General features: G+C 43.0%; 2 protein-coding genes across 7 annotated transcripts in view, besides 1 other annotated feature; one reads left to right on the top strand and one right to left on the bottom strand.

Annotated features, from left to right (window-relative positions):
- The window catches only part of Sh (Shaker), a 138,941-nt gene that overhangs the window by 10,484 nt on the left and 104,267 nt on the right, over nucleotides 1-24,190 (top strand). For 3 of the 5 annotated variants that reach the window (NM_167594.4, NM_001201739.2, NM_001272735.3), the window contains exon 3: nucleotides 12,381-13,679. In NM_167594.4, coding sequence (NP_728122.1) covers nucleotides 13,534-13,679 — 146 coding nt within the window. In that variant the 5' untranslated portion in view covers nucleotides 12,381-13,533. The remainder of the gene's footprint in view (nucleotides 1-12,380; nucleotides 13,680-24,190) is intronic. The other 2 variants (NM_206775.5, NM_001258798.2) reach the window with 1 other exon arrangement.
- CG15373 (uncharacterized protein) lies at nucleotides 4,044-8,773 on the bottom strand. Of its 2 annotated transcripts, NM_001103543.3 has the most exons (13): nucleotides 8,749-8,773; nucleotides 8,599-8,687; nucleotides 8,041-8,479; nucleotides 7,826-7,983; nucleotides 7,660-7,746; nucleotides 7,402-7,601; nucleotides 6,795-7,154; nucleotides 6,530-6,686; nucleotides 5,620-6,461; nucleotides 5,228-5,561; nucleotides 4,945-5,063; nucleotides 4,808-4,883; nucleotides 4,044-4,749 (listed from the first exon to the last, which is right to left on the bottom strand). In NM_001103543.3, the coding sequence occupies exons 1-13, from the start codon at nucleotides 8,758-8,760 to the stop codon at nucleotides 4,134-4,136; spliced, it is 3,489 nt and encodes a 1,162-aa protein (NP_001097013.2). In that variant the 5' UTR covers nucleotides 8,761-8,773; the 3' UTR covers nucleotides 4,044-4,133. The 2 variants fall into 2 exon arrangements, with proteins under 2 accessions (NP_001097013.2, NP_573264.2); NM_133036.3 differs by lacking the exon at nucleotides 7,660-7,746.
- Nucleotides 21,399-21,503: a mobile genetic element.

Below are 24,190 nucleotides of genomic sequence, written 5' to 3'. Positions count from 1 at the left end.
GTTAGAACTTTGCGTAATAAATTTCGATGGGGATACAAATTGTTATTTAAGAGGGTATGGCTTAGAAACGGCAACTCTTTCAATTTCGCACCCGCTGATTAAAGCCGAAAACTGAACTCAATTCAAATGAAATACATAAATTTCGGAATGCAATTTGGTAGCTCATGCGGAATAATGCTCTTAGGATACCGCATATGCATCTTACTTGCTGTCTCGCTCCAACTTGTGCCTCAGTGTGTGTGTGCGTGCGAGGACATGTGTTCGCATGCATGTGCAGGAACCGAAATGAATGACAAACTTTCGAGCGAGCGAGAGGGAGCATGTCTCTGGGCCATTTGCATAAATATTGCCTCTGCCGCTGCTGCTGCCGCTGCCGCTACCGTTTGCCGTCTTGCTCGCACACACTTGCCGCGTGGAGCGCGCGACGGCCGCTAGGTGGCGCTGTAATCAACTGTGTCAAAATGCCAGCGCAGAAAGTCAAAAGTCGTCGCTGTCAAGTGAAGAAAAGGGCAGAAAAGGGCCGCAGGGGAAGGGGAGGCAAGGAGCTGGGCAAAGGACTCGAGCAAGTCAAATTTTAAACACACCAAAACACACACCCACTCAGACCAACACACATATATATAGATTTCAAGGCACACCTGCCCAGCATCAGAGACGTTGTAAATTGAGGTTAAAAACGAAACGAAACCAAAGGAGGCAAAAAAAGGAAACAAGAAAGCAGGAAAAAAGAAGGCTGTCAACTTGACAAGCACGTAGGTGAGTCGCTGCCTCTTCCTCTTATACCCTCGATGAAAGGTAGACGAGATGTGTAAAGCGGCGTCTCCATCTCCCTCTGTCATATGTCATATTTTTCGCGCTGTTTTTGTTGCTGTAATTGACACTTAAACTCGAAATTTGACGCAAATTGCTGAAACACAAAGCAAAAAAATATAGAATCCATGCAAGTTGCAAGAGCAACTAGATTGCTACACTGCTTCTTATTTTTATTACTTATAGTCTGGCCCTGCTTTTTTAAATTTTCATAAAAGGGATTAACATCTTCCAGTTCCTTAAGCCCGTTGAATGTGGCTTAAAAGTATGTTGTAAAGGGGTTTAAAACTAAAAGTATGCAGCAACATGTTCAGGTTAAAAAATGACAAATGTTTTAGGTGCACAACATTTAAATGTGATTTTAAAACACTAAAGTAAACTTTAACAGGTTATATCATGATTAGATTTGGTTCAAAAGGAATGGTAACTGACACCAGTTCAAGGATTTCGTTAAAAGAGGATGGCATCCGTTTTTAGTGTGCAATACACAGGAGTTACTTTTCCATGCAACAATTTTTACTCTGCAGCTGAAGTGTCCTGCAAGTGTAATCAAGGCAAGCAGAAGGAGCAGAAGCAGCGACATTTGAAGTGTCGCATGCGGAAGTCTCTGCCGCAGCCTCTGCCGCGTCTCTGCCGGGCTTAAAGCCTGCCTGCGTCATAACCCCGCAGCCTGACAATGCTTCCTCTCACGCAGATCGCACGAATACACTGGGAATAAAAAGATTATAGTCAGAGCACTGGAAAAGACATTCAAATGTGCACTATATTTTAATACTTACGGATTTGAGGAAGAAGAATGTGTCATTGCTCTTCATTTAATCATGTAAAAAGTGTGCAAAAGTATGCTATAGTAATACTGCATGTTGACAGTCAGATAGAAAACAATCGTTGCATACTTTCTAGCCACTAGTCGCTCTAGTGGCTTATTATAAGATAAGATAAGATTAAGGACCAAGCAGGATATTCCAGTGCACCTACTCACCGTGTGCACACACTCACTCGCTCGCCACCTGTACATAATGAATTGTAATTTGAACAGACGCGAAACTCTGAATGCGTGTGTGTTTGTGTGTGTCTCTCGCTCTCTCTTTCTATCTCTTTCGCGCCTTTTGTCTGTGTGCGTGTGCGAGTCAGCTATTAACTTAAATTACGTAGCACACTTTTGTGTGCTGCCTGCGGATTTAATGGCATGTCCTCGTATGTGTGCTACAAAAGCAGAGCATTAAAGTCGCACACACACACATGCGCTCAGTTGTTAAGATTGTGCAGAAAAATACAAGTAAAGAAGTAAAATAAAATGAAACGAAAAAAAAATAGATTTATTGTTGATGCCAGGTAACAAGAATTTCAGTCTTGATTAAAGCACCAACATTATTAACGCGCTGGAGAGCATTTGCATAGTTATGCTCTGCATTTAACACATGTAATATGTCAGGCAAGCGGATTTTACTTGAATAATGCCGGGCATCGAAATAAATAAAGGCCCGAAATGGTCATGAGATCTCACAGATAATTCAGCAAATTGTGCAAAATATTTAATTTATGCAAAAAACTGTTTAGACAAGCCAAACAAATGTTTACAACCCAAATCAGTGTAGCCAATTGCAACAAATGGGGAGCACATACAAGTTCGGCGGGCATCCGACAGGTGTATGTGCGGTTAACGAAAAACGGGAAACGGGTATCGTTTGCAGGTGTCGAAACCGGAAACGGAAACAAAGTTCACACTTGCCTTCCGACCACCCAACCACAGCCAAAAAAAATAAAAGGCTGCCACATCAACGGTAATTCATATGCGATTAGGCCACAGGATCGCAGGGCATGCAGCTGAAAAGTGTGGTTTACTATCCCTGTTGTTGCACAACAACTCGAAAAACAAAACCGCAAATGCTGCACACATCTGTCAAGGGATAAACGGTTATGAGAAAAGGTTAAATAGCAACGGCGGTTACAAAAGGTACCCTTTAAAAGTGCATAATTAATAGGAAATAAACTAAGGAAGTGTAAACAAAAAACTCTACAAATGACCAAATAAAATTATAATAAATTATTTAAGGTGATATTATACAGTTTATAAGAGAGAGCATTAATATTAAATACTCTTTATGTCTGTTTAGGGTAGGCCAAAATTCTTCATTGAATTCAATAGGCGCCCTAAATTCCCAGTGCGCTTTCAATTGAATTTTTTAAAGACAAATACTTTTTAATTATTTATTTATGCATATGGAAAACAGCGCTGTTGGCGGGGCATCGGGGAGCTTGGGGCGGACTTGCTCATTAACAAAACAAACGACAGCTGAATAAGGGGCGGGATTGGGATGGAAAGAGGAGAGGTAGGTGGTGGCGGCGGTGGAACAGGGGGGCATTTCAGTTGACGCAGTTGTTAGACAGCTTGGCGCCAATTGCGCTGTGCGACCTTCACTGGCGGCCACAATAAGCGGGAAGTTTACCCCCAGCCTCCGAAAAGCGAAGGAAAAAACATAACAGCGCCCCACACGCAAGTTGCGTATACGCAGTGTGGTCGCTTTGCTTCTTATTTCAGACAGTGTTGCTAAAGGGAATATGGAATTTGTGTTTATGTGTGAAATGATATAGTTTCTTTTAATAGGAAGAACTCCGAAATTATAGTTTTTTTATAAATTGTAATTTAGGTAATATTGCTTTGTACCATTGGTTTATATTCTTCTTTCGTTTTACGAAAAAAAAAATGTCAAAAATTTTTAAGTTCAGAGGGTATTAAATAGCCTTTGTTTTCGGCTATTTCTCTCTCTCTCTCTCCCTGCTCCTTAACCGCTTCTTCCTCTTTCGCCAGGGGCCAAAAAGAAGGAATGACGGGCAAAGTGAAAAAATGGCAAGAGGCCCATGCGAGCATTAAAGGATAAGCTCGCAGTGAATATGTTAATTGTGCTGCCTTTGAGCGGTAGTGTGAGTGAGTATGTGTGTACATATATATGTGAGTCTATATGCGAGGAGGCGACTAAGAATGGAGGGACTAATGGGCGGCATACATATAAGAAGGGTCCATAAGGGAAGCGACAAACTGATGACAATGGAAATGTATTATAATTGGGAGTGGGAGACAATTTCAGTGGAGATTGATGATGCCTTTGTGGCTAAGCGCTTTTCCTAAGTGGATAAAAAGCTGAATTATCGATATGGCCCAGCATTATGTATGTTCTGCATAACAAATTTCACGTTAAGTCCGAAAGCTTTTGTATAAGACCATTAGCATGGTGAATGGCATCCTACAGGTATGAATTGCACGGCTTTTTGAGATGAAGAGAAATTAAATTGGATTTCGATTTGAATGTATTTAGCTTAGCTTAACATAGACTCAGCGGTCGAATGGCCATCAAAATCTTGGCCACATTGTCCCTGAGCACGGGATTCATGGTCCTCTGTTTCTCCAGACTCCCAGGCTGAGCATGAGCCTGCGATAGTTGATATAGATCGGCGTAATACTCCATTCCCGGTATACCCACAGCATTGAAACTGGCCGATACTTCCGTGCAATCGATTATCGAAGTCTTTAGTGGGGTAACCAATAGAGTGGAGTAGTATGGCACCTTCTTGCCCTCGATTAGCTCGCGGACCAGCAGAACAGCAGTTCGGGAACCGGCCAGAAGGTTCCAACGTGACCAACTAAAGTTGTGCGACTGGGCCAAGGTGGACAGACAGGCATAGCAGTGCATCTCCATCACGTAGTTCTTCTCGCAGGATCCCTCCGTGTAGCAGAAGGCATCCTCGTCCGGGAAAATATCCACGGCGGACAAAATCAGCGTGGCCTTCAGTTCCGATAGTGATAGTGTTTTACCAATCATATCGGTGATGCCCTGCGTACTGCCACCCTGGAAATTATTCACCGTATAGCCTGATTTAGTTATCGTCATGTCGAGACTTATGAGAGAGGCAGTAAAACTGAAGATGATGGTGCCGGGACTGGAGAATTTTAGGAACTTTAGTTTTAGGATAGTTATTTTGCGCTAAATGGACTTACTTTTTCATATCTGGCCGCAGGTCCCAAGTTTGATAGGGCATATTGCTGTACTTATTCAAAGCAAATCCGAAAATACCTGTTTATTTGGGTGGCTTATTATTATGATATTTGTAAAGTCAGCATACTATATATCCTACCCAATCTGCCTGTTCGAAACTGTATGGATAGCTTGTCCTCATTGAACTTGGTATCGTGGACATCGCGGGTGCTCCACTTGCCCTGCGTGATGGCAGCCACATTGCTCATCTTCTGTTTGCTATACATTAAAATTAAATCGTATAAATAAGGTACGCACTGCAGGTGCTGCCTCCAAGGATTTCAATTTCCCGCTCAATCATTGAACAGCGCCCAGATCGATCAATCTGTCAGCCTCACGGATATTGTATACCCTCTACATATACATATATTGTACCTATTTACCTTTCGCTATCGCTGTTGTCGCTGTTCGTCGCCGGACCCAGCAGGTCGTGCAGAGTGTTGGCCGCCGTGGAGGCTCCTTCGAGCAGCTCCACCAGGCTGTCCACATCGTCATCGTCGTCCTCGCTGCTGTCCATGCTGTTGGAGCGTTTGGCTGAGGACTCTGGTTCCGGTTCCGCCGGAAGCTGTGAGTCCCGGACAAAGGAGATGCCCGTGTAGTAGGCAAAGGCGGCGGCTGCTGTGGCCGGTTGCAGCACATCCACCAGCTCCTGGCTAAGTGGTTGCATATTCTCAGCCAAATCTCCATCGTTTTCCGTCTCCCGGGGCTCCTTCTCACCTGCAGAAATCAATGGACTTAGTCCAGAACTTCGAACAGTTAGTATCAGTTGTATCACCTGGCTCACTCGTTCGCGAACCAGTCGGCGACAGCTGCTCGGATATCTGCTGAATGATCTCCTCCTGTTGATCCCTGGGCAGCTGCAGACGCCACAATCGATCCATGTCATCGATTAGCTGGGAAAATAGGTAGCCCTGGAGGTGGGCCGGTCCCCGGGAGCGTGGTGCCATTTGCCGGAACTTCAGGAGCTTATCGAAACACAGTGGTGGAAACATCTCTGCCGGCTCCTCAGTGTCCAGAAACTCAGCACCCAAACCCGGTTTGGAGTTGAGCTGCAGCCTTTGCAGTTCCTTGGGTATCTCCAGTTGATCGTCTGCCATATCCTTGCCCTGGCCCAATCGTATGTGCGCCTGTCGAGCCAGAAACATCACCTTTCGTTGCCTCAAGCCCGTGGACATGACCGGCGTCGATTGCTCCAGGCGAACGCAGAATCCCTGAGGCAAACGTGGCACCACAAAGTCCTTGACCAGCCCGTACAAGTCCACATCGCTGGGTATGGCACGCAGATCAAAGTCGTTGATTTCACGAAGCACCTGCTGCCGGGATTCACCTCCAATGTCCGATTTCTGGGAACGCATGCGGGCCGGACAGCGGGGTGAGCTCTTCAGTGGGCTGGGCTGGGCGTGGGTTGAGAGGGGTGTGGCCTCGGTGGGCGTGGCTGTAGTGGCAGCTGCCGTTCCACTCACCGCACCCGTGCCGTCTGCCTCGCCATCTCCCTCGCCGTGTGGTTTCTGAACCTCCGGCTTCATGCCATCGGCTAGCTCCATTTCCAGTGTCTCCACATTGGTTTCCCAGCGACAGGCCACAGGTGGCTCGAACCAAATCACCGAGTCCGGCAATCTTTGGGATTATATTCGGATGGAATTGTATTTATTTATTTTTTTTTTTTGGCTTACACTAATACTCACTGCAAGGTAACCAGGGCCAGTTTGTCCAATGCCGCTTCAATCATTCGCATCTCGGCTTCAATTTCCTCGGGCAATCGGCGTACTCCTGGCAAAACGGGAGGTGGTGGCTTGTACGTCTGGTAGTACTCCTTGTGCACCAAGCTGTTGGCCGAAGTGACTGCAAGTGGTGGAAAGGATAACTGAATAGTAAAGGGACTTTCTTTAATTCTTTTGCTATATGCTAATAGCTGTGATATCTTCTATTCTTAATAATGCAATGCTCAACTGGTGCGAATGAAGGATCTGGCATTTAGCTGCTTATCCTGCTGCGGAGTTTCGAGAAAGTCAATGCAGTAGACACCGCCAATGATGCGGTACTTGCGTAGATTAACGTCCGTCTCCAGCATTCCGTAGGCCTCCGGTCCAATGGCCCTGCGATGCGCTTTGCTCAGCTCGTCCTCGTACTCCGCATACAGTTTGTCCACGTCGTAGGTGCGTTCCCTCGGCGGCTGCGAACTGGCCGAGTGCTGGTCCTGGGTGAGCTGTTCCAGCTCCGAGAGTGGAATCTCCCGGCCACAGTCGTCCAGCATCGCCTGCAGGATTTCCTTGCGCTTGCGCCACTCCCGCTTCGTTTGCCGCAGGATATCTGCAAATCAGATCGCTTTTAAATATGGATCCATGATATATGGATAATATATCATTAAAATGAACATGAAATGATATCAATATACTTATAGTGAAGGAGTTCTGTAATTCAAATTCTATATTTCTATCTAACTTAACTAGATTTGCAGCTGATTTGCATTTAAATATGGCAATAATGGTGATGCAAATATGATTTGGAAATCATATGACCAATTATTAAGTTGACTTATATTATAAATATAGCTTACTGGCATTTGCTGATCGGGCATGTTTTAAGCAGTAACTACTGCAGTAGTCACTAAAGTGATCGTAGTTCAACCAGAGTCCCCGCAAAGCTGAACTCTGCAAATGAACCGTGGGCGGAAGTGAGATTTGCATTTCGATGGTGGGAAAATCGATCTCGTTGTGAGACGACTGTTCTCCAATTCGCGCTTTTGGGTTAAGAGATCTGAGAAATATAAACTACTTCAAGATAATTGTTATTTATTCTCAGCTTTATAGATTACATTTGAGCATCCTTCGAAAAGGTCCAAACGAAACTCTGAAATACATCCGAGCTGTAAATGTGCTTTGATACACCAGGTCTATCAATTCTGCAGGATGATGATTTAAATTCAAATGATTGCAAATAGAAGGAAATGGAATTTTGTTTAATCATCAGGAGAAACTCACTCCATATCCCGCTCGATATGCGACATGGTCTTGTAGGTGAACTCGTCCAGATGTTGTTTGAGAAACACACGCATTTCGGTTTTGAGCTTCACAAGATCGGCGGCAATAAGGGCGGATTTTTGCTTGAACGGCAGCATTTCGTCGAGCTCGTTGAGGATCTAAGATATGTGACATCATTATAATTGTGTTGAAACTTACTTGAATGGCAGTGTTACCCCCAAAACCTCCTTTATCCTGTGGGCGTAGACATCGCCCAATCTGCCCTGCTGTTGGCGCAGTGAAATCCTCGTGAGATCCGGCACCTGGGCATCCTGGGTCAGCAGTGTGCGCTCATCGGTGCGAAGTAACCAGTTCCGGGACTCCAGATGCCGCTTGGCTATGTCCGTGTGCCACTGGTGGATGTACTTCCTCAAGTCACTGGGACTGGCCGCATTCGGTAGTCCGTTGCACCGCATAAACTTCTCCCAGTCCCGCTCGTGCCGCTCCCCATCCTTGATGGCTTCGATGGCCGTTCGCACGGCGTCGAAGAAGAGCATGCTGTCCTTGAGCTGGGACCTCCTCTGGCGGTTCTCCGCCACCTCCTGTTGCTGGCGGTGCTTGGCCTGCTCCATCTCCAGTTTCTTGCGCTGACGCGCCTCCTCCAGCTTTTTGAGTCTGCAGGGGATTGGGTGAACGACATGGATTGGTATTCATTAAAGGAGCAGTTTGAAATCAGTGTAATATGGCTTTGATAGGAAAGAGTTTATCTCTTTCAACATATTTGTGCCACTTACTTTTCCTTCTCCATTTCAATCCGCATGAGCTCGGCCTGCTCGGCCTCCAGGCGAGCCTTCTCCTTCTTTGAGAGCTTCTTCTTGGGCGGCTGTTGTTGGGGAAATTTGCACCGTCGTCATCATTATGGTAATTAGCATCTTCATCAGCACTAAGCTGAGCATTTGACCCGTGGCCTACCATCTTAACCCGTGCAGTCCTCCGGTGGAAGTGGAAGTGGACATGGATACCTATGCCACGCCATAGTCGCTATTGATCCAACACAAGTGAGTCCTGGCAACCTGAGCGTCGTTTTCCTTGTTGTTTCTTTCGCCAGCTGCCCGGGCAACTTTGTTGGCAATCCTTTTTGGCCCCGCCATAATTTCCCTAATTAAATATTCAATGGAGAGCTTAGCTCGTTGGCCAAAAATGTTTACCGAAAATCCCCCGTCAAGTTGCGCGTGGCAGGAAACTATCCCCCGGTGGGAAATGTCGGGTGACACGCCGGATTCTCCAAGGACGAGGATGGGCTTGTTGGCTGGGTAGTTGAGTAGATGGCCATGGGAATTCCATATTCTGGATTCCGGATTCGGATTACGGCCGAGGTGAGAAGACACCGATGCCACGGCGACTTTGGGGAGTTCCAACAGCTTAATGCAGAAAGTCAGCGGAGCGAGTATCGATGGAAAATCGGATTAAATAGTTGGTTGAAAGTATGAATTTAAAATCAGGGCGAGTTTAGATTAAGTAGGAGCTATTAATTTATGTGCGATAAAAAAGTTCGATTAATCAAGCATGGGCATTAATAAATGGGCTGTAATATATGCAAAAAAAAAACAATTAAAATCATGGTATCGAATGTTAACAAGAAAGGCAGATGAAATATTTTATATTTATTTGTTTCGCAAAGTTGACATGAATGTCAAACAATCCGTTTATATCGAGTTAATTGAGGTAAGCGTTATCCGCTTTGCGATTGAACTTTGCCAACTTTTACAGTATCCACTTCCTTTCATCGGCGAATTTTTATTTTTTTTTTCACTTGCCGCCAAAGTTTTTCCCATGCGAGTCCTTGTCTTGAATCCTTTTTTTTTACCGGGTTGGAGATGGTCTGGGCTTTTATTTTCTCCCCAATCTCCCAGGTGTCAAGGAGACAACGTCGCTTAATTATCAGCCTATTTAAATTCTGTTCGAGCTCCTCCTGGTTTCCTGGCTAATTGCAGACCCACCTCTGGCTTATCAAATTAATAGCAGGTGCAGGAACGTTGTTGGCTATGTAGAAATGGGTTCAGGTAACTGCTTTAAAGGGGCGAATCACATTAGGAAAGTCATTCAGTAAGATCAAATGCCCTTACCAAAAGATACCTATTATATCATATAATTGTTCTATATTTTCGTACTAACTTTTTTCGAAATGAAATATTAATCAATTCAATTCGAAAAGTATATATTTGAGTTAGCTAATGTATATTCATTCTCAAAAGTGTATAGATAACTGCATTAAATGCCTTTCCATTTGCCATTTTTTCCTCATTTCTACTCTCCTTTCTGCTTTTCCTATACTGACTCATTCTGCTCGCCGATTTTTTATTCCCTTTGCTGGTAATTTATTGCACTTGCCCCACAAGAGTATTGGGCAGCCACAGGACATGCCGTTTAATATCGTCCTTTGGCCGCCAGTTGGTGTCCTCTAGACCAAACCCATCCTCCACTTCGGCCAGGTGCTGGGGCTCATAATGCGATATCATTTTTGTGTAAATAATACAGATTGTGGGGCCAGTTTTTGGTTGGCATGACAATACATATTTTATAGAGACTGAAGCGTAATTAGTTTAAATTGGTCGCAGGGCAGCAAGTGCAGTGGCCAAGTGGAAAGTGAAAAGTGGAAAGAGGCAGGAGGAAAATGGGAAACGTCAAATGGCGGGCGGATGAGGGGAATCGTGCTATGGTGGGACTCATGGCAGATGCACAATAAAAATTTATCATACGCACCGTTGACGTTGACAGATCGTCGAGCTGAAGCGTTGCAAGTTGGCTACAGGCTACAGGCGACAGTCGACAGGCGACAAACTGCAACAAAAGCGATAAAAAAGAGAAGAAGCGCCGGCAAGGGCTTTAGAATCCGCAGCTCATCCTTCATCTCCATCTCCTGCATCTGGCTGCATCCTTTCCATCTCCTGGAGCTGAAGCTCTGAGTCCTGAATGCCGCACGCTCGAGTAAACTTTGCAATCTGACAAAATCGGTGAATGGCGAACGGTTAAATGCTTCGTGTTGCAGGCGCACAAGCTGCACATGAAACTGCCGCTCAGCCGGAAGCTGCAGTCAGAGTTGCCTTTGTTTAACCCATGATGCCCACCCTGACTGGCTTCTTTTGCCTCTCGGGCGTGAAAGGCATTTCTGAATGCCAAATTGCTTACAAACCGAATCACAGTTGCGAATTAGCAATTTAGTTGCAAAGTGCTTGTTGTCAAGTAAATTTTTAAGGGAATTTGCGATTCGTAAGCCAAGGAGCTGGTTAAATACGTATATTTCTTTTAAATGAAAGTGTCATTAGAAATTAAGAGAAACGTACGTGAAAAAATAATATTGTTGCATACTTTTAGACACATTCAGAAATGAATGGAAAACTTTTTTTCTTGTTTATTTTCTATATATATTGAATTATCAGCTGTAGGTGTGAATTCAAGGAAGTTTAAATACAATTTTCTGTTTAAAATATATTGTTTCGTACTTTTAGGCACCTGTACAAAAAAAATGAAAATCAAATTGCGCTACAAAAACTTTGATTTTAATATGATAGTTTTTAACATTTTCGCCTTTGTTTATTTATTTTCCATGCATATTCAATTATCTCTGGCAAAAGGTTGAAACCATAAAAAACTGTCACATACTATATAATTTTATTTGTTATTTTTGGCAGTTAAAATAATAAATCCATTTAGTGAGTATCTCACAGCGGGATACTCGATTTTTGCGCTCTTGGTTGTCGATTTTATAATTATGTATTCTGAGGTTATAACTGGTGTCCAGCTGGGCGGGAATGAGTTTGCTAACAGCACAGCCAGACATCGTTTGTTGGATGACACTGGAAGTGGATGAGGATAAGGACGAGGATGTTCATGTGGATGAGGACGATGGTGATGGTGATGGTGATGACGATGACGATGAAGAGTGTGATCCGAGGTGGAATGGTTTCTTAATGTGCTCGATGCGACGTTGATGGCATTGCAAATGTGCACACGCTCGAGTCCCCAAAATGGTGGTTGTGTGTATGTGTGTGTGTATATGCAAGATTGTGGCAGTGTGTAAGTGTGAGTGTGTGTGTGTGTATGGGTGCTTGGTAGTACTTAGCAGACTGACAGAATCGGACAACCCCTCGCACTCCTGCCACTTGCTGCTGTCAGATTTACAGTGGGGCGCTGGAAATTACTAGACATCCCACCGAAATTCCCCCCCTTTCGAACATTGAAAATTGCAAATATATTGAGACATTCCCATAAGCCAAATGATGATTCCCATTTGAAGATGATCCTAGTCGTTGACATAATTGAAGCAATGGAGAGCTTTGTTTTTGGCTTCTTGGGTCCTCAATGGGAAGGATATGGTAATGGGGATGGCTTTTGTATGCAGCCAGTATAAATTATGAACAATTTACTGGGCACAGGTATAATTTGGTTCGGCTACATAGAAACACAACCGTATACATAATAATCTTTAAGAGAGATTTAGCATTATATACTATTAATTTTGTAAATATATTCAATTATATCTAATTTGTGGTTTCAATTTATATCATATTTCCAGCTGCCCGTGCACGTAATTCTTCATATCGTCGTTTAATCGCCTTCCTGCCCTATGCACTATATATCAGCAACAACTACAACTAAAATTTCAAACAAAAAGCAATCGTAAAAGCAAAGAATAATAGTAAATGTCGTAATTGGAACAAATGTTGTACATACCTACGGATACATTGTAAATAAATTGTACGATATTGCGAAATACCCGAAATATGACGATACAAGCTATAGCGATTAGGCTTCTTCCAAATCCATTTTATATCCATCCCGTTTTTAACATGAAACCATTTTTCGGTTTTCATAATTGATCAAATAACCTGACTAGCTTCCATTTAAATTAAAGAGTATCGGATATTCAATTGTCGACCTACTGCGACCTTCTATCAAAAATCATAAATTATATCAATAATCGGACATTTTCATTCGATAGAATCTTTGGCCAGCAAAATTTAGCTAGAAGACAAAATATACAAGAAGAGGAATTTTTGCATACTAAATTTAACGAACCTATACGGAAATTGCAAATAAAGCAAGAAAGGACAAACAAAGCAGAGAGACCCAACAATAATTAGCATTAAAAATTGGTTAACAAACAGAAGACCCAAAAATATCGAAATAAAGGATTAGTTCTACGCCCATTGTGATTATTAATTTTAGACATAGGCCAAGAAACCAACAGCAATTCAAAGGGAATCGTTGCTCACAAATAGAAAAGCAGCACAACACGACCAAAAAGCAAAGCGAAAGCAAGAGAGAAGCAAAGCAAAAGCGAGAAGCAACATTAGCCGCCCAAAGAAACTGGAAAGCATTAGCCAAAAACTCTTAGTTCAATTCCATCCAACAACCAAAACCAAACTCTCGGCTATGACAAATGTGAGGCGTTCAAACTGAAAAAAAAAGAAAGATAAAAAACCTATTGATGCGGCTGCCGAACCCAGAAACAACTCAGTTTCAACTCTTGCCCTGTGGCATCTGTCCTCTATATATATTTGTATAGTATATACATATATATCTGATCTGAAGTTCCAAGTCGCGAGTGCGTTTCCGTTTCCGTATTCGCGTCCATTTTCGTTTCGGTTTCGTTGGAAAGCTAGAGCGGCTGCTGCCACTGCCACAGTTTCTTCGATCGGAACCGGATTTGGGAAACAGCCGCCAAGATGACCATGTGGCAGAGTGGCGGCATGGGAGGCCATGGCTCCCAGAACAATCCATGGATGAAGCTGATGGGCATCGTCCACAAGGAGCGGCGCCACACGGAGAACGTTCAGAGTCAGTCCGGTTCCAACGAGCGCAACCTGAACCAGTGAGTATTGAAAATATTTTATATTAAAATATTAATTTAGAATCCTAAACGAAAAATATAATATATAAATATATTCTTTAAGAAAAGGTTTTAGATTGATTTAGATTTTATGCAACATAACTAAACCGAATTAGTTAACCAAAGTGGCAACTTTTGCAATTACACATTGGCAAAATTTTCAGAAAATGTGGGATATGGTTTTATTATTTTTTTATTCTTGTAAGAAGCATTGATTTTTTGTGAAGGAAGAATTGTGTGTGTAGGTTTGATAAAGGGAAGAACAAGCAACTAGTGGGCTTTATCCCATCTTCATTTGCGTTTATTTTTTTTTCTTGGGGCTCGATAAGCGTAATTTTGCATAGTTCTGCGAATGAATCGGTGCTTTAATGGGCTTTGGAACAAGGATATTCGACGCTGCTTGCGCAGAAAAGTATGCGGCACGTTTTTTTTTTCTTTTTTATTGCCATCCTACCGACTTTCGGATGTCGAATGTGGATGCCATGTTATGCATATTGGTCGTAAAACATGCGCCAACTGCGCAATTAAATGGCCCGCAATGCAAATGGAATGCCGAGGACCAGCACCAGGAGCAGGACATGTTGCCAGGACACAAAGTGTGCAGCTCAAGGCGGGCTTTGGAGGGGATGGATGTCGTGGAAAGTCATTTACCACAAATCAACACTGCCAACTGCCTGCTTCCCCCCCCTTTTTTTCCAAGTGAAGCGCCCTGTAAATGATATATCCAAACGGCCAGTGGCCAACTATCATTATCCGCCCACCAGTGGCCACCAGTGGCCACCAGTAGATACCAGTAGCCAACAGTGGCCACCAGTGGCCACCACTATGCGCCGACGGTCTCGGAAAGTGCAGCTCTTTGGGCTTTTAAATTGGCTATAAATGCGCTGGAGCATAAATGGATTTACACACATGCAGCTTGTTGCTGTCCCCATTTGCCCACCTTCGCCATCATTCATTTCCATTCCATGTTGCATGCAAATAAGAGCCACTGCATCGACACGCCCCCTTTTTCCACCAACACCCCGCTCCACCCACCGATCCATGCCCGATTCCGCATTTCGCATCCATTTGCCGCACTTTTCACCAAGGAGTCCTTATAAAAATTGTACAACTCGCCATATGCATACATGCATACATGTGTATCCGTACTCATATGCACTTGTGTGTGAGTGCGAAGGAAGTTAAATGGAAAAGGCACTTCCGGAATTCAGATGAGCGAAACGGATGCCATGCAGATTGAAAGATGGATCGAAGAAGCGAAGAGCGGCAATCTGATTAGTCGGTGGTGGCTGAAACTGGGTTCTTGAGCCACAAAATATATTTGATTTTTGCCAGCTTTAGGAAACGAAGAACTAAATCGCAAAATTCGCGCATAAAAAATCGAGAAAATTGCGTAATACATTAAGTTTTGCCACCAAAAGTGGCATTTTGGTTCATTAAAGTTGAGCACACTTTAAATGAAGCTTAAATATCTTCAATGGATATTGAAATATAGCTAATGCCTGTGCCGCGACTAATTATATTTATTTTCAATTTTGCGAGCGCAAAAGTTGCGTCGTCGGGCACCGCTAAACTTCTCTATTGCCGCACAGGACTCGATGGAGTCCTTTAGCCAGCACTCGCGTTCCCAAAACTTCGCTCGAGCGGATTAATTGAACTAGTTCCCCAATTTGCCAACTAATGTGCTTGCTAGAATCCGACATTTCTGCATCCTGCATCCTGCGACCTGCATCCTGCGTTTTTCCATGGGGTATCATAAATTTATGCACCCTCAACGCCGCACATGCACTGGCACACAATGGAAAGCACTTGAAAATGAAAGGATAATAATAATATTTTTATTTTATTATATTTTAGTTTTTCATTCCGCTTTTTGTTGCAACAACAGCAGCAGCAGTAGCAGCATCAACATATGAGCGGGTGGCTCACGGGGGTCAGAGGTCGCTGGGCTAGTGGGCCAGTGGGCCAGTGGGCGTGGCTGGGCTTAAGTGCACTCAAGTGCCATTGGTTGTGTGGGTGTGTGTTGGTAAATTGCATGTGTAACTATGTGCTGGCGTGCAAGTGTTGGAAAGTGCTCGCAAACTGTGCAATGATTTCGGGATTCCGCCGGATTACTTTCGCCCAAGTATTTCGCAATTTATGTCCAACTCGTTCGCATTTTCTCTTCTTGCTCTTTTGCCCTTTTGCTCTTCGCCCTTTTGCGTTCTCCTTTCCCTCGCCCCTTTCTCTTTCAATTTCCTTTTCTTCTTTGCCTTGCACTCGTGTTTGAACCCTCGACAAAAGTTGTGAATTATTTTATTACCTTCGAAATGAATTTGGAATTGTTCATATTTTTTAAGTGGCTTGTTTGGGGAGCATTGAAAATCAAATGGAATTTTGTAGGCCAAAGAACAATACGCAATACTGATTTAGCTCACATATTCATGTTTAATGTAAAGTTTTATTGATAAATTTACAGATTCACTTCATACATATTTCATGCTTGAGTTGCTCAAAAATAGTGAATTTTTTGTCTACAAGAATGTGAAAGTTTCAAAGGTATAAATGTATTCTAAATGAGAAAAAAAGCCAGGAAATTTAAGATCTGTATATTGCACCCCAAATATAATACCAGTTTCGTAAGAAATGTTGCCGCGCATCGATATAGTTTTCAAATCAAAGGTTATCTGATAAGCGAGTCATTCGACCATGGCGTTACCTCCTGACTTGTCTCGTTCTTCGTATAGAAAAAACAATTATATAGGGCGTTCATGCATAAATATTGCGAAGGTCAGAGAGGCCAACATGAAAGGGTTACGAAGGCGTGGCGGCAGCAGCCTTGTTTTTTTCCAAACCAAATGTTGTTTACTATTCTACCCATACATGGACACCCATACATCGCATTCCCCAACTACTTGGGACCACCGAGCAACAGTTGAACATTTGGAAATTTGCATAAATTTCACAACACAGCCCCTGGCCTTCTCCTCGGCAAACTTTGTGGGAATTTATAGAAATGTGCACGGAACAGTTTCCATTTGCCTGGGCAGTCGGGCTCTTTGTTGCCCTTCAAAGGCATTTGGGTCCAACATGTTCAAATGAATACTTTATAAGCCCCTCTTTATGGCCATAGCCCTGTCTCACTCCCTCTTCCTCTCCCTCTCTCTGTCTCTTTCTCTGCTGCTGTCTCTGTCTCTGTCTCTGTCATGGACTGTCTCTGTCACCGCCTCCCTTTCATTTTCGCCCTGCCAATGTGTAATATTTATGCTGCGAAATGTTTGAAGTTGACGAAACCATCGGCGTAGTTGTAATATTTAACGCCAACTCAGTGGTATTTACACTAAAAAAATATCAAAATTATTATTTTTAATGAGAGGTAGCAAATAGCCTGAGTACTTGAATAATTTCCTAGTGATTTTCTGTGCTATTTAAATGTGTGACGTCCTTATAACGATTTAATTACAATTTTTGGTATTTTAATGTGGGAACCATTGAACGTATCAATTGAAGTACTCCAATTTAGTACTTATTTAAGAGTACAACTTATTTTTCTCAGTGCTTGTCATTCCACTCGGTGGCATTATATCCCCTTTTTGCCCATCATCATCATGGGCGTCCGAGCTATTTTGCATTGAAATTGAAATGTCCGCAGCTTTTGTGGGGTGCGTCCGCTTTTTGCCAGGTGAAAGGCATCCGCCCAACTGGGCCAAAATAAGTATTGTACATTATATTTGCTACCCTGTGTACATGGACAGTGGGTGTTTGTATGTGGTGGGCATCGCATCCCTATATGCTTATCATTTTGTCATTGTCATTTGGCGCGGCGAATTAATTGGAAATTCAAACATATTGACCGACATAAATACGTGGATAAAGTGCAAGTCCAGTCGGCCGGTTGATTACTACGGCCAAGTTGTTGCTGTAGATTTGTCAATGTCAGAGGTAGTAACCGACGAACAGGGTGCTATTTATACACCTATATCCTAATTAATAGAGAGTTAATATTCAAAACTACCTTTGAAAACATCGATTTTTATTGCAAAACTAGGAGCAATTGGTGAGCAACTAAAGCTGATACTAGGATATTTTAAAAGTTGAAGAATTATTTGCATTTTCCCATGGATTTTCATGATAGATATCCCTTTTAATAACAAAACTAATGAGACCAGCATATTCATTTTCATATTTAAATATTCATAGATTAAGAAATCGTTCTTTATCACTAGTACGAATTGAAAATAAAGTTTGAGCCTTTTGCCTGTGGCACCCTGTCACCATTTGTTGTTCCTGTCATCGATTTCGCATCGCATGAGACTAGTTAGTTAGTTACTTAACCCAGCCCAAGACTGTCTGAATTTCCTTTTTCCCAGCCCATTAACGCATTAATTATTTGTGGCCGAAAAATCGTCCGGCGGTATATTAGTTTACTTATCTGCGAAAATTATTCATCAGTTCAAATGCATAGGAATTTAACGATAATTAAATGGTAAATAATAAATAAAGTGAAAAATATCTGTATATTGTAGTTTATTATTTCAATAAAAATGTTTTTATCTGCTAAAATATTTTTCCTTCATACGTGGCCAAGTTATTTTACCAAATACTATCGATAATTTATTAATTGAATATTTTATAATTTATTATTTGAATAGTAGAGCTGAGACTTTTATTTGTTACGTCAAGTTTCCCGGACTTAAGCCTTGTTTGCCTAGGAATTTGTAGCAAATTCGTAAGACAAACCCTATTTAAGCAAACCCCATAGCAGCGTAATAAATTTTCGTGGGCTTGTCATGGGTTAACACCGCTCCTGCCGCACCCCCCGCTCTCGCAGCTCCATCCTCAATTTGCCGATGGCGTCTTCGCCTTCTGTCTAATTGCTGGCCATTCGTTTGGGCCACGTTACTTGGCCAGCCGTCGCTTATCAGCGCCTTTCACTGGAAGCCGACTTATTGCCACACCCACGTAGCGAAAATTGCGACCCATTTGTTAGACGGCTTCTGGCAAATCATTTTTCATTTGCCTGTGGAAACTCGCAGCACTTTGTCTGCCACCTGGCCAGGTGGGTGGTTTCCACCACCCCCACGCTCACTTCTTTTTTTTTTTTTCTGTATGGTTGCTTGTCCCATTGAACTTTACTCAGGCGAAATTAATGAGCGCATACGGGCATAACACCACTCGTACCATTTCCACCGGTGGTCAGCTGGTCAGCTGGTCAGCCGGTAGAGTGAAATGCGAGTCTACTGCCGTGCGTCCACTGAAGTGCACCTAAGCGCGAAATGTTTGCGGTTGTAAGATGGGTGTCCTTGTGCCGATCCCAAACCGTGTACCCTCACCAGAAGACCGCGGGGGGGGGGGGGGTGGGGGTGGCGTTCTATTCTATGCGCGGACCCATAAAAAACCCAAAGTGTCAAAGCGAAACGCTTCAAAACACTGCTGCCAACAAGCGGGGGCAACATTTTGGCTAACATTTCAATTGGCACGAGCATAAAGAACGCTTCGGGCGGTATTACGTTTAGGTGGTTAGGTGTAGACTAACTGTTACCCTGTAAAATGAATTTCAAGTGTTTTTTAAATGGACAAATGGTTACACACACATGATTTCTCCAATTGAAAGTATTGTATCCAATTTAACATAAGTTTTAGGCACAATCTTAACAAAAATCTACAAATTTAAATGGGTAGATCAAGGGATACCGTGCAATGGAAAAATATTCTTTTTTTTTTAATTGTCAACTACTGTAATTCCTGTACTTTAAAACTTTGTATTAATTTATACAAATATTGATATTAAAATGGAAATATTTGCTGCGCATAATTATAGCCACTTAAATTATGGTCTAAAAGCCGTAAGCGTTTCGGTGGTAAAGTATTTGCGCAAATAGTTGTATAGTCCAAAGATACCGCCAATTAATATTAAATTGAGAATAAATCAATTAAAGTACATTTGTCTAATATTTTCGATATTTATTCATTCGCAATTCAAGTATTTTAAATGCAATAAATTTCCGAATTGCCATTTTAGACAACCGAAATTGAATTTATTCGCACTATATAAATTACGCCTTCGATACTTTCATCTATGCTTCATTAGCTGGCACAAAATAATATGTTTATGTGTGTTTGGAGTGTTAATAACGAAATGAACATCAATTTCAATTTCAATTTGAATTTTATGATATGTCAAATACGGACTCGAATCCCAACTCAAGCATTCCCATTAACCCCATTGTCCATGTGCAATTCCGGTTGGGATGGTAACCATCTGGTTAAGTTGTGTGTGTGTGTATGTGTGGGACAAAGATTTTCCTTGTATTGTATTTTCCCTTTGCCAACTTGTGTGTCTCGTTGACCATTTGACTTTGATTTGTTGTTTGGCTGCGTTGGACTACAAGTGCCGAATGCCTCTCTAGCAGAAGGCAAGGGGGGAAAAAAAACAGGAGGAATGTATAAAAAACACACACACAATGGATGATGGCAAACAAAACAGAAGGCGGTGTGCAAGTGCCGAAAGACAACTCGTAGCACTCAATTAACGCATTTAAAAGTACAATGCGGGAGATCCAAGGCGGCGGGGTCAGAGGTCGCCACTTGTCGGGGTTTATTTTCGAGACCGTCGGGCCCGAACACACGGCCATTGTGCATCCGCCCCATTGTCTCTGGCACGCGGCGAGGGCCATCGTCTCATCGGGGCATTGTTTAACCCACAATGGATACCCCATTCCCGTGCGGGCATCTCCTGCTCCTGCTGCTCCTCAGGTTACTCGGTCTCCACAGCCACCCATCGCCAAACAAACCGAGAGCACCATGAGCACCGACTGCCGGCACAAAATTGAATTGATAGCAGCATGAGTTGGATAAGAGGACTTACCATAACCGAAAGCAGTCAGGACCATCAATTGATTGGCCAGCCCATTAGGAGCGCCGGATCAAAAGAGATTTCGGTTTATGGAGTAGCATGAAACTGCTGGAAAATATAAAATAAACAGCAGTTAGAAATCGTAGTTATTAACTTTAACGAAATGCATTTATTGAACGTAGTATATGAAAGTGGTAACTATTGAGGTAAGCGTTTAGTACCAAAAAGAGGTTAAAAGACATTTAAAAATTATAAAGCAGAGGTAAAGTCTTGGGGCTCTCTCTCAATCACAAAAGCATTCAAACAATTAGTAAGTGCATCAAGTTGAGGCAAAAAGTTTTCTCTAAAGTCTGGACCCAGACATTTGTTACCACGAATACGGGCCAAGACGGTTAGTAGACGGGATTAATGACTGTTTGAGCCAAGTTATTGGCTTCTCTAGTGACATTTACCATTTGACGGGCTCATTCATTAAAGTTCCACTGGACACCCTACGGCATTTACACCAGAAATAATTTATCGCATCAGCGATTGGCAGCTTTGGCCATGATTATTGGCCTTTTTGCCTTGCACGTTGGCCCCTTTTAATTGCCGGCACTGTCTCTCTCGCACACACTATACACCTCTCTTTCACTCGCACGATTGTATTTCCTTTTTTGGTGCTGGACTTCTGGCTATTTTTCAGTCAAATTTGATTAGTTAAGATGATAAGCTGGTTAGACCATTTTCAATTTGATGTTTTAGTTTATAAACCAAGAACGCGTATCTACTTGTTATATTAGAAAAGTGGATATTTAATCTGTTTATTATCATTATACCCGTTACTCTTAGAGTTATAGGGTATTCTAGATTCGTGCTTTGTCCGTATATCCGCCCGTATGAACGTTGAGATCTCAGGAACTACAATATAAAAGCTAGAAAGTGGAGATTAAGCATGCAGATTCCAAAGACATGGAAGACGCCCACTCTAATAGTATCTGATAGAGCACTGGAATTACTAACTTTAATAAAAACTATAATCTATTAGTTAGCTTCTGTAGATTATTGACTTGGACAACACTATTTGTTTGTGTTATGGGTAAGCAAACCCTTGTGAAGTCATGAAATTGTATGGGTCTTTATGGCCCAGTGACCTGCTCACGTTGTTCATGTTAAAATTCCAAATTACATTTTGCATTTTGATTAGAGCGTAAACACAGTGACCTCCTGCTCCTCCTGCTCCCAATCCTCGGCCATGTACTAAGTATTGTAGTACTGGTCTGGAGAAAAGTTTCCCCCCTTCGGATTCTGCAGCTCATTCCCCCCACGAGACACTGGATTCTTGATGCTCGTTTGCAATTTAATGAAGCAAACTGTTGCTAAAGCGAAAGGGGAGGGGTGAAGGGATGGGGCTCAACTGGGAGGAGCCGGAGTGATTTGGTGGGGGCGGCGTTCAAGCATGAAAATTGTTTGTCCACGGACTCGAGGGGATTCCGGCGGAATAAAAGCGACTGAGGCTACTGGAAGGCGCTTAGCGTCCAACAGCTGTTCCAAAGCCCCTTCTCGTCTTCGTGTTCATTCTCATTCTCATCCTTATCCACACTCGCATTCGCATTGGCATCCGCATCCGCATCCATATCCCACCCACCCAGTAGTATCCTGTGTGGCATATCCTGTAGCCGCCACTCTTGGCAATTTGACAAGAGCGCATTATCCTTACAAACGGCACCAGATGGGCCTGCCCCAACAAAACAGCACAACAAAAAATGAAAAATGATAGAGAGTCTGAATTTTCGGCGGAGAAGGTGGCAACTGGACGGGGGGGTCTATAAAACTGGGGATTAGCCCAGTCAAACGATTCCGCTGGCATTTGGCCAAAAACTACAAAAAATCCACAATGCGAGCAAACAGAAAAGTACGGAATATATGTATATGAACATACATATATTTAAAACTGCATAAATCAAAACACTCGTGCCGAAAGGCCAAAGGTTGACGCTGATAATTGATGGTCAGTGCCAACTGACGGTGATTTTACAGGGCTAACGACAAGAATAGCCGTAAAAATGGGTATTCGATTATCGAGAACTAAGCGGGCTTTAAAAATTAAATAATAATTTATTTCTATTGTTAAATTCGAGAAACTACATCCCGCTTCCTTGAAACTTTTTCAACAAGCTCTGATGTTAAGGTCATCGAATCGAATTAAGCTTCTATGTCTTCTGTTTGCTTTCTATCGTCAATAGCTCAAAGCTGATTTTATTTCACCAATGCTCACACTTGTGCTGGCTTTGCCATCACAGCAATGCAATGTGGAATGCAATCCAGTAAAGAGGAATCCCTATTTAGGAGCCAGTGCCATCTGTGACTGCGCTGCCTTTACCAATTTCCAACATTTTTCCCCAGTTTCCCCACACAGAACCAGCCGCAATCCGTGACGCATTCCGGATCCCCGAATTGCCTCACGGTCGCAACGATGACAAAGGGAATCGAGAAATGCAACTGAAATTCGTTCAGACAATGGCCAAGGGGGGTTGGCAGGGGCGTAGGGAGCGTAGGGGGCTTTAAGGCGACTGTGAGGGTGGTAGACAACGAAAAATGCAAATTGTCAAACATGCAACGCAATTGACGAGAGACGAACTTCGAGGCACAACTGCAGTGGATGTGGTCCTATGTGTAGCTACCCACCGAACCGAACCGAGTTACACTGCTCTCATTTTTCTAGTTTTCCAAACTGAATAGCTTAAATAATAATAAGTAAAATAACGGTGAAAATTCAGTCAAGTCTATTTTCCTTTCTGTAGAGTAAATGCAAGCATCGGGGTCACCAATTGAACTTATTGTAGATGAAAAATATATAGTCTATAAAATAAATATAGGGGTCACCAAATCCTATTTTTATAATGTCATAGTTCTTCCTTAATCTAGCTTTTAGTTTATTGTCCGTTTTAAAAGGCTGTTTAAAACTTTAAAACTGTTAAGGCAAACATTTAAGTGCAAGTCTGGGTCACATTTTTATAGCCACGCACATCTTTCCTCCGTTTTTCTCAGTGTACTTCAGCACAGTGCTACGTTTAGGGTGGCTCAGTGTGATTGAGGGTGTGTATTTTGGGGTGGTACAGGGCTCTGCCAAACATCGAAACGCTTTCGTGCCGAGCTCAGTTGGTTTCCCCTATTGACAGGCCGTCACTCTGCCAGTCCGTCAATCTGCGGAGCTTCAGCTCGTCATGTGGCCTATATAGCCGACCCGGTGGTCCTCTTACCAATTCCCAAACCGATCGGCAGCTGGTTCCCCGCCTGGAAATTAACTAGAGCCCCTGCCTCGTCGCCCGCCCACTTCGCCTTCGTCCGTGGTCCGTCGTCCATCTTTCATCTCGCATGAAACATCCCTGCTGTTCCATCAACGGTTTGGCACATCCACAAGGTGAACTTGTTGCTGCAATTGGCAGAGTGCCCTGCGTCCAGGCATTTTTAAGCAGGCATAATTAATGGAGCCCGGCCCGGATAATGTCAACATTATCGCAGCTAATTGACAATGGAGAGGCGTGGAGCTGCAAAGTGGTTTGGGGCCAAGCCAAGATGTTGAAACGGAATTTAATGGTACACGGAATATGGGAAATGGGGATAATGTGTGTATAAGCCTAAAGGAGCATTCTTTCGCTTGACATGTCCACGATGT

This window comes from Drosophila melanogaster, chromosome X, assembly GCF_000001215.4.
Source record: "Drosophila melanogaster chromosome X".
NCBI classification, from domain to species: domain Eukaryota; kingdom Metazoa; phylum Arthropoda; class Insecta; order Diptera; family Drosophilidae; genus Drosophila; species Drosophila melanogaster.
This window is presented reverse-complemented; position numbering and strand designations above follow the sequence as displayed.

Coding starts and splice junctions, on each gene's coding strand:
- CG15373 (NM_001103543.3), bottom strand. Junction 7,602..7,659: donor TTTTCGAAGGATGCTCAAAT/GTAATCTATAAA, acceptor TATATTTCTCAG/ATCTCTTAACCCAAAAGCGC. Junction 5,064..5,227: donor GACAACAGCGATAGCGAAAG/GTAAATAGGTAC, acceptor TTTAATGTATAG/CAAACAGAAGATGAGCAATG.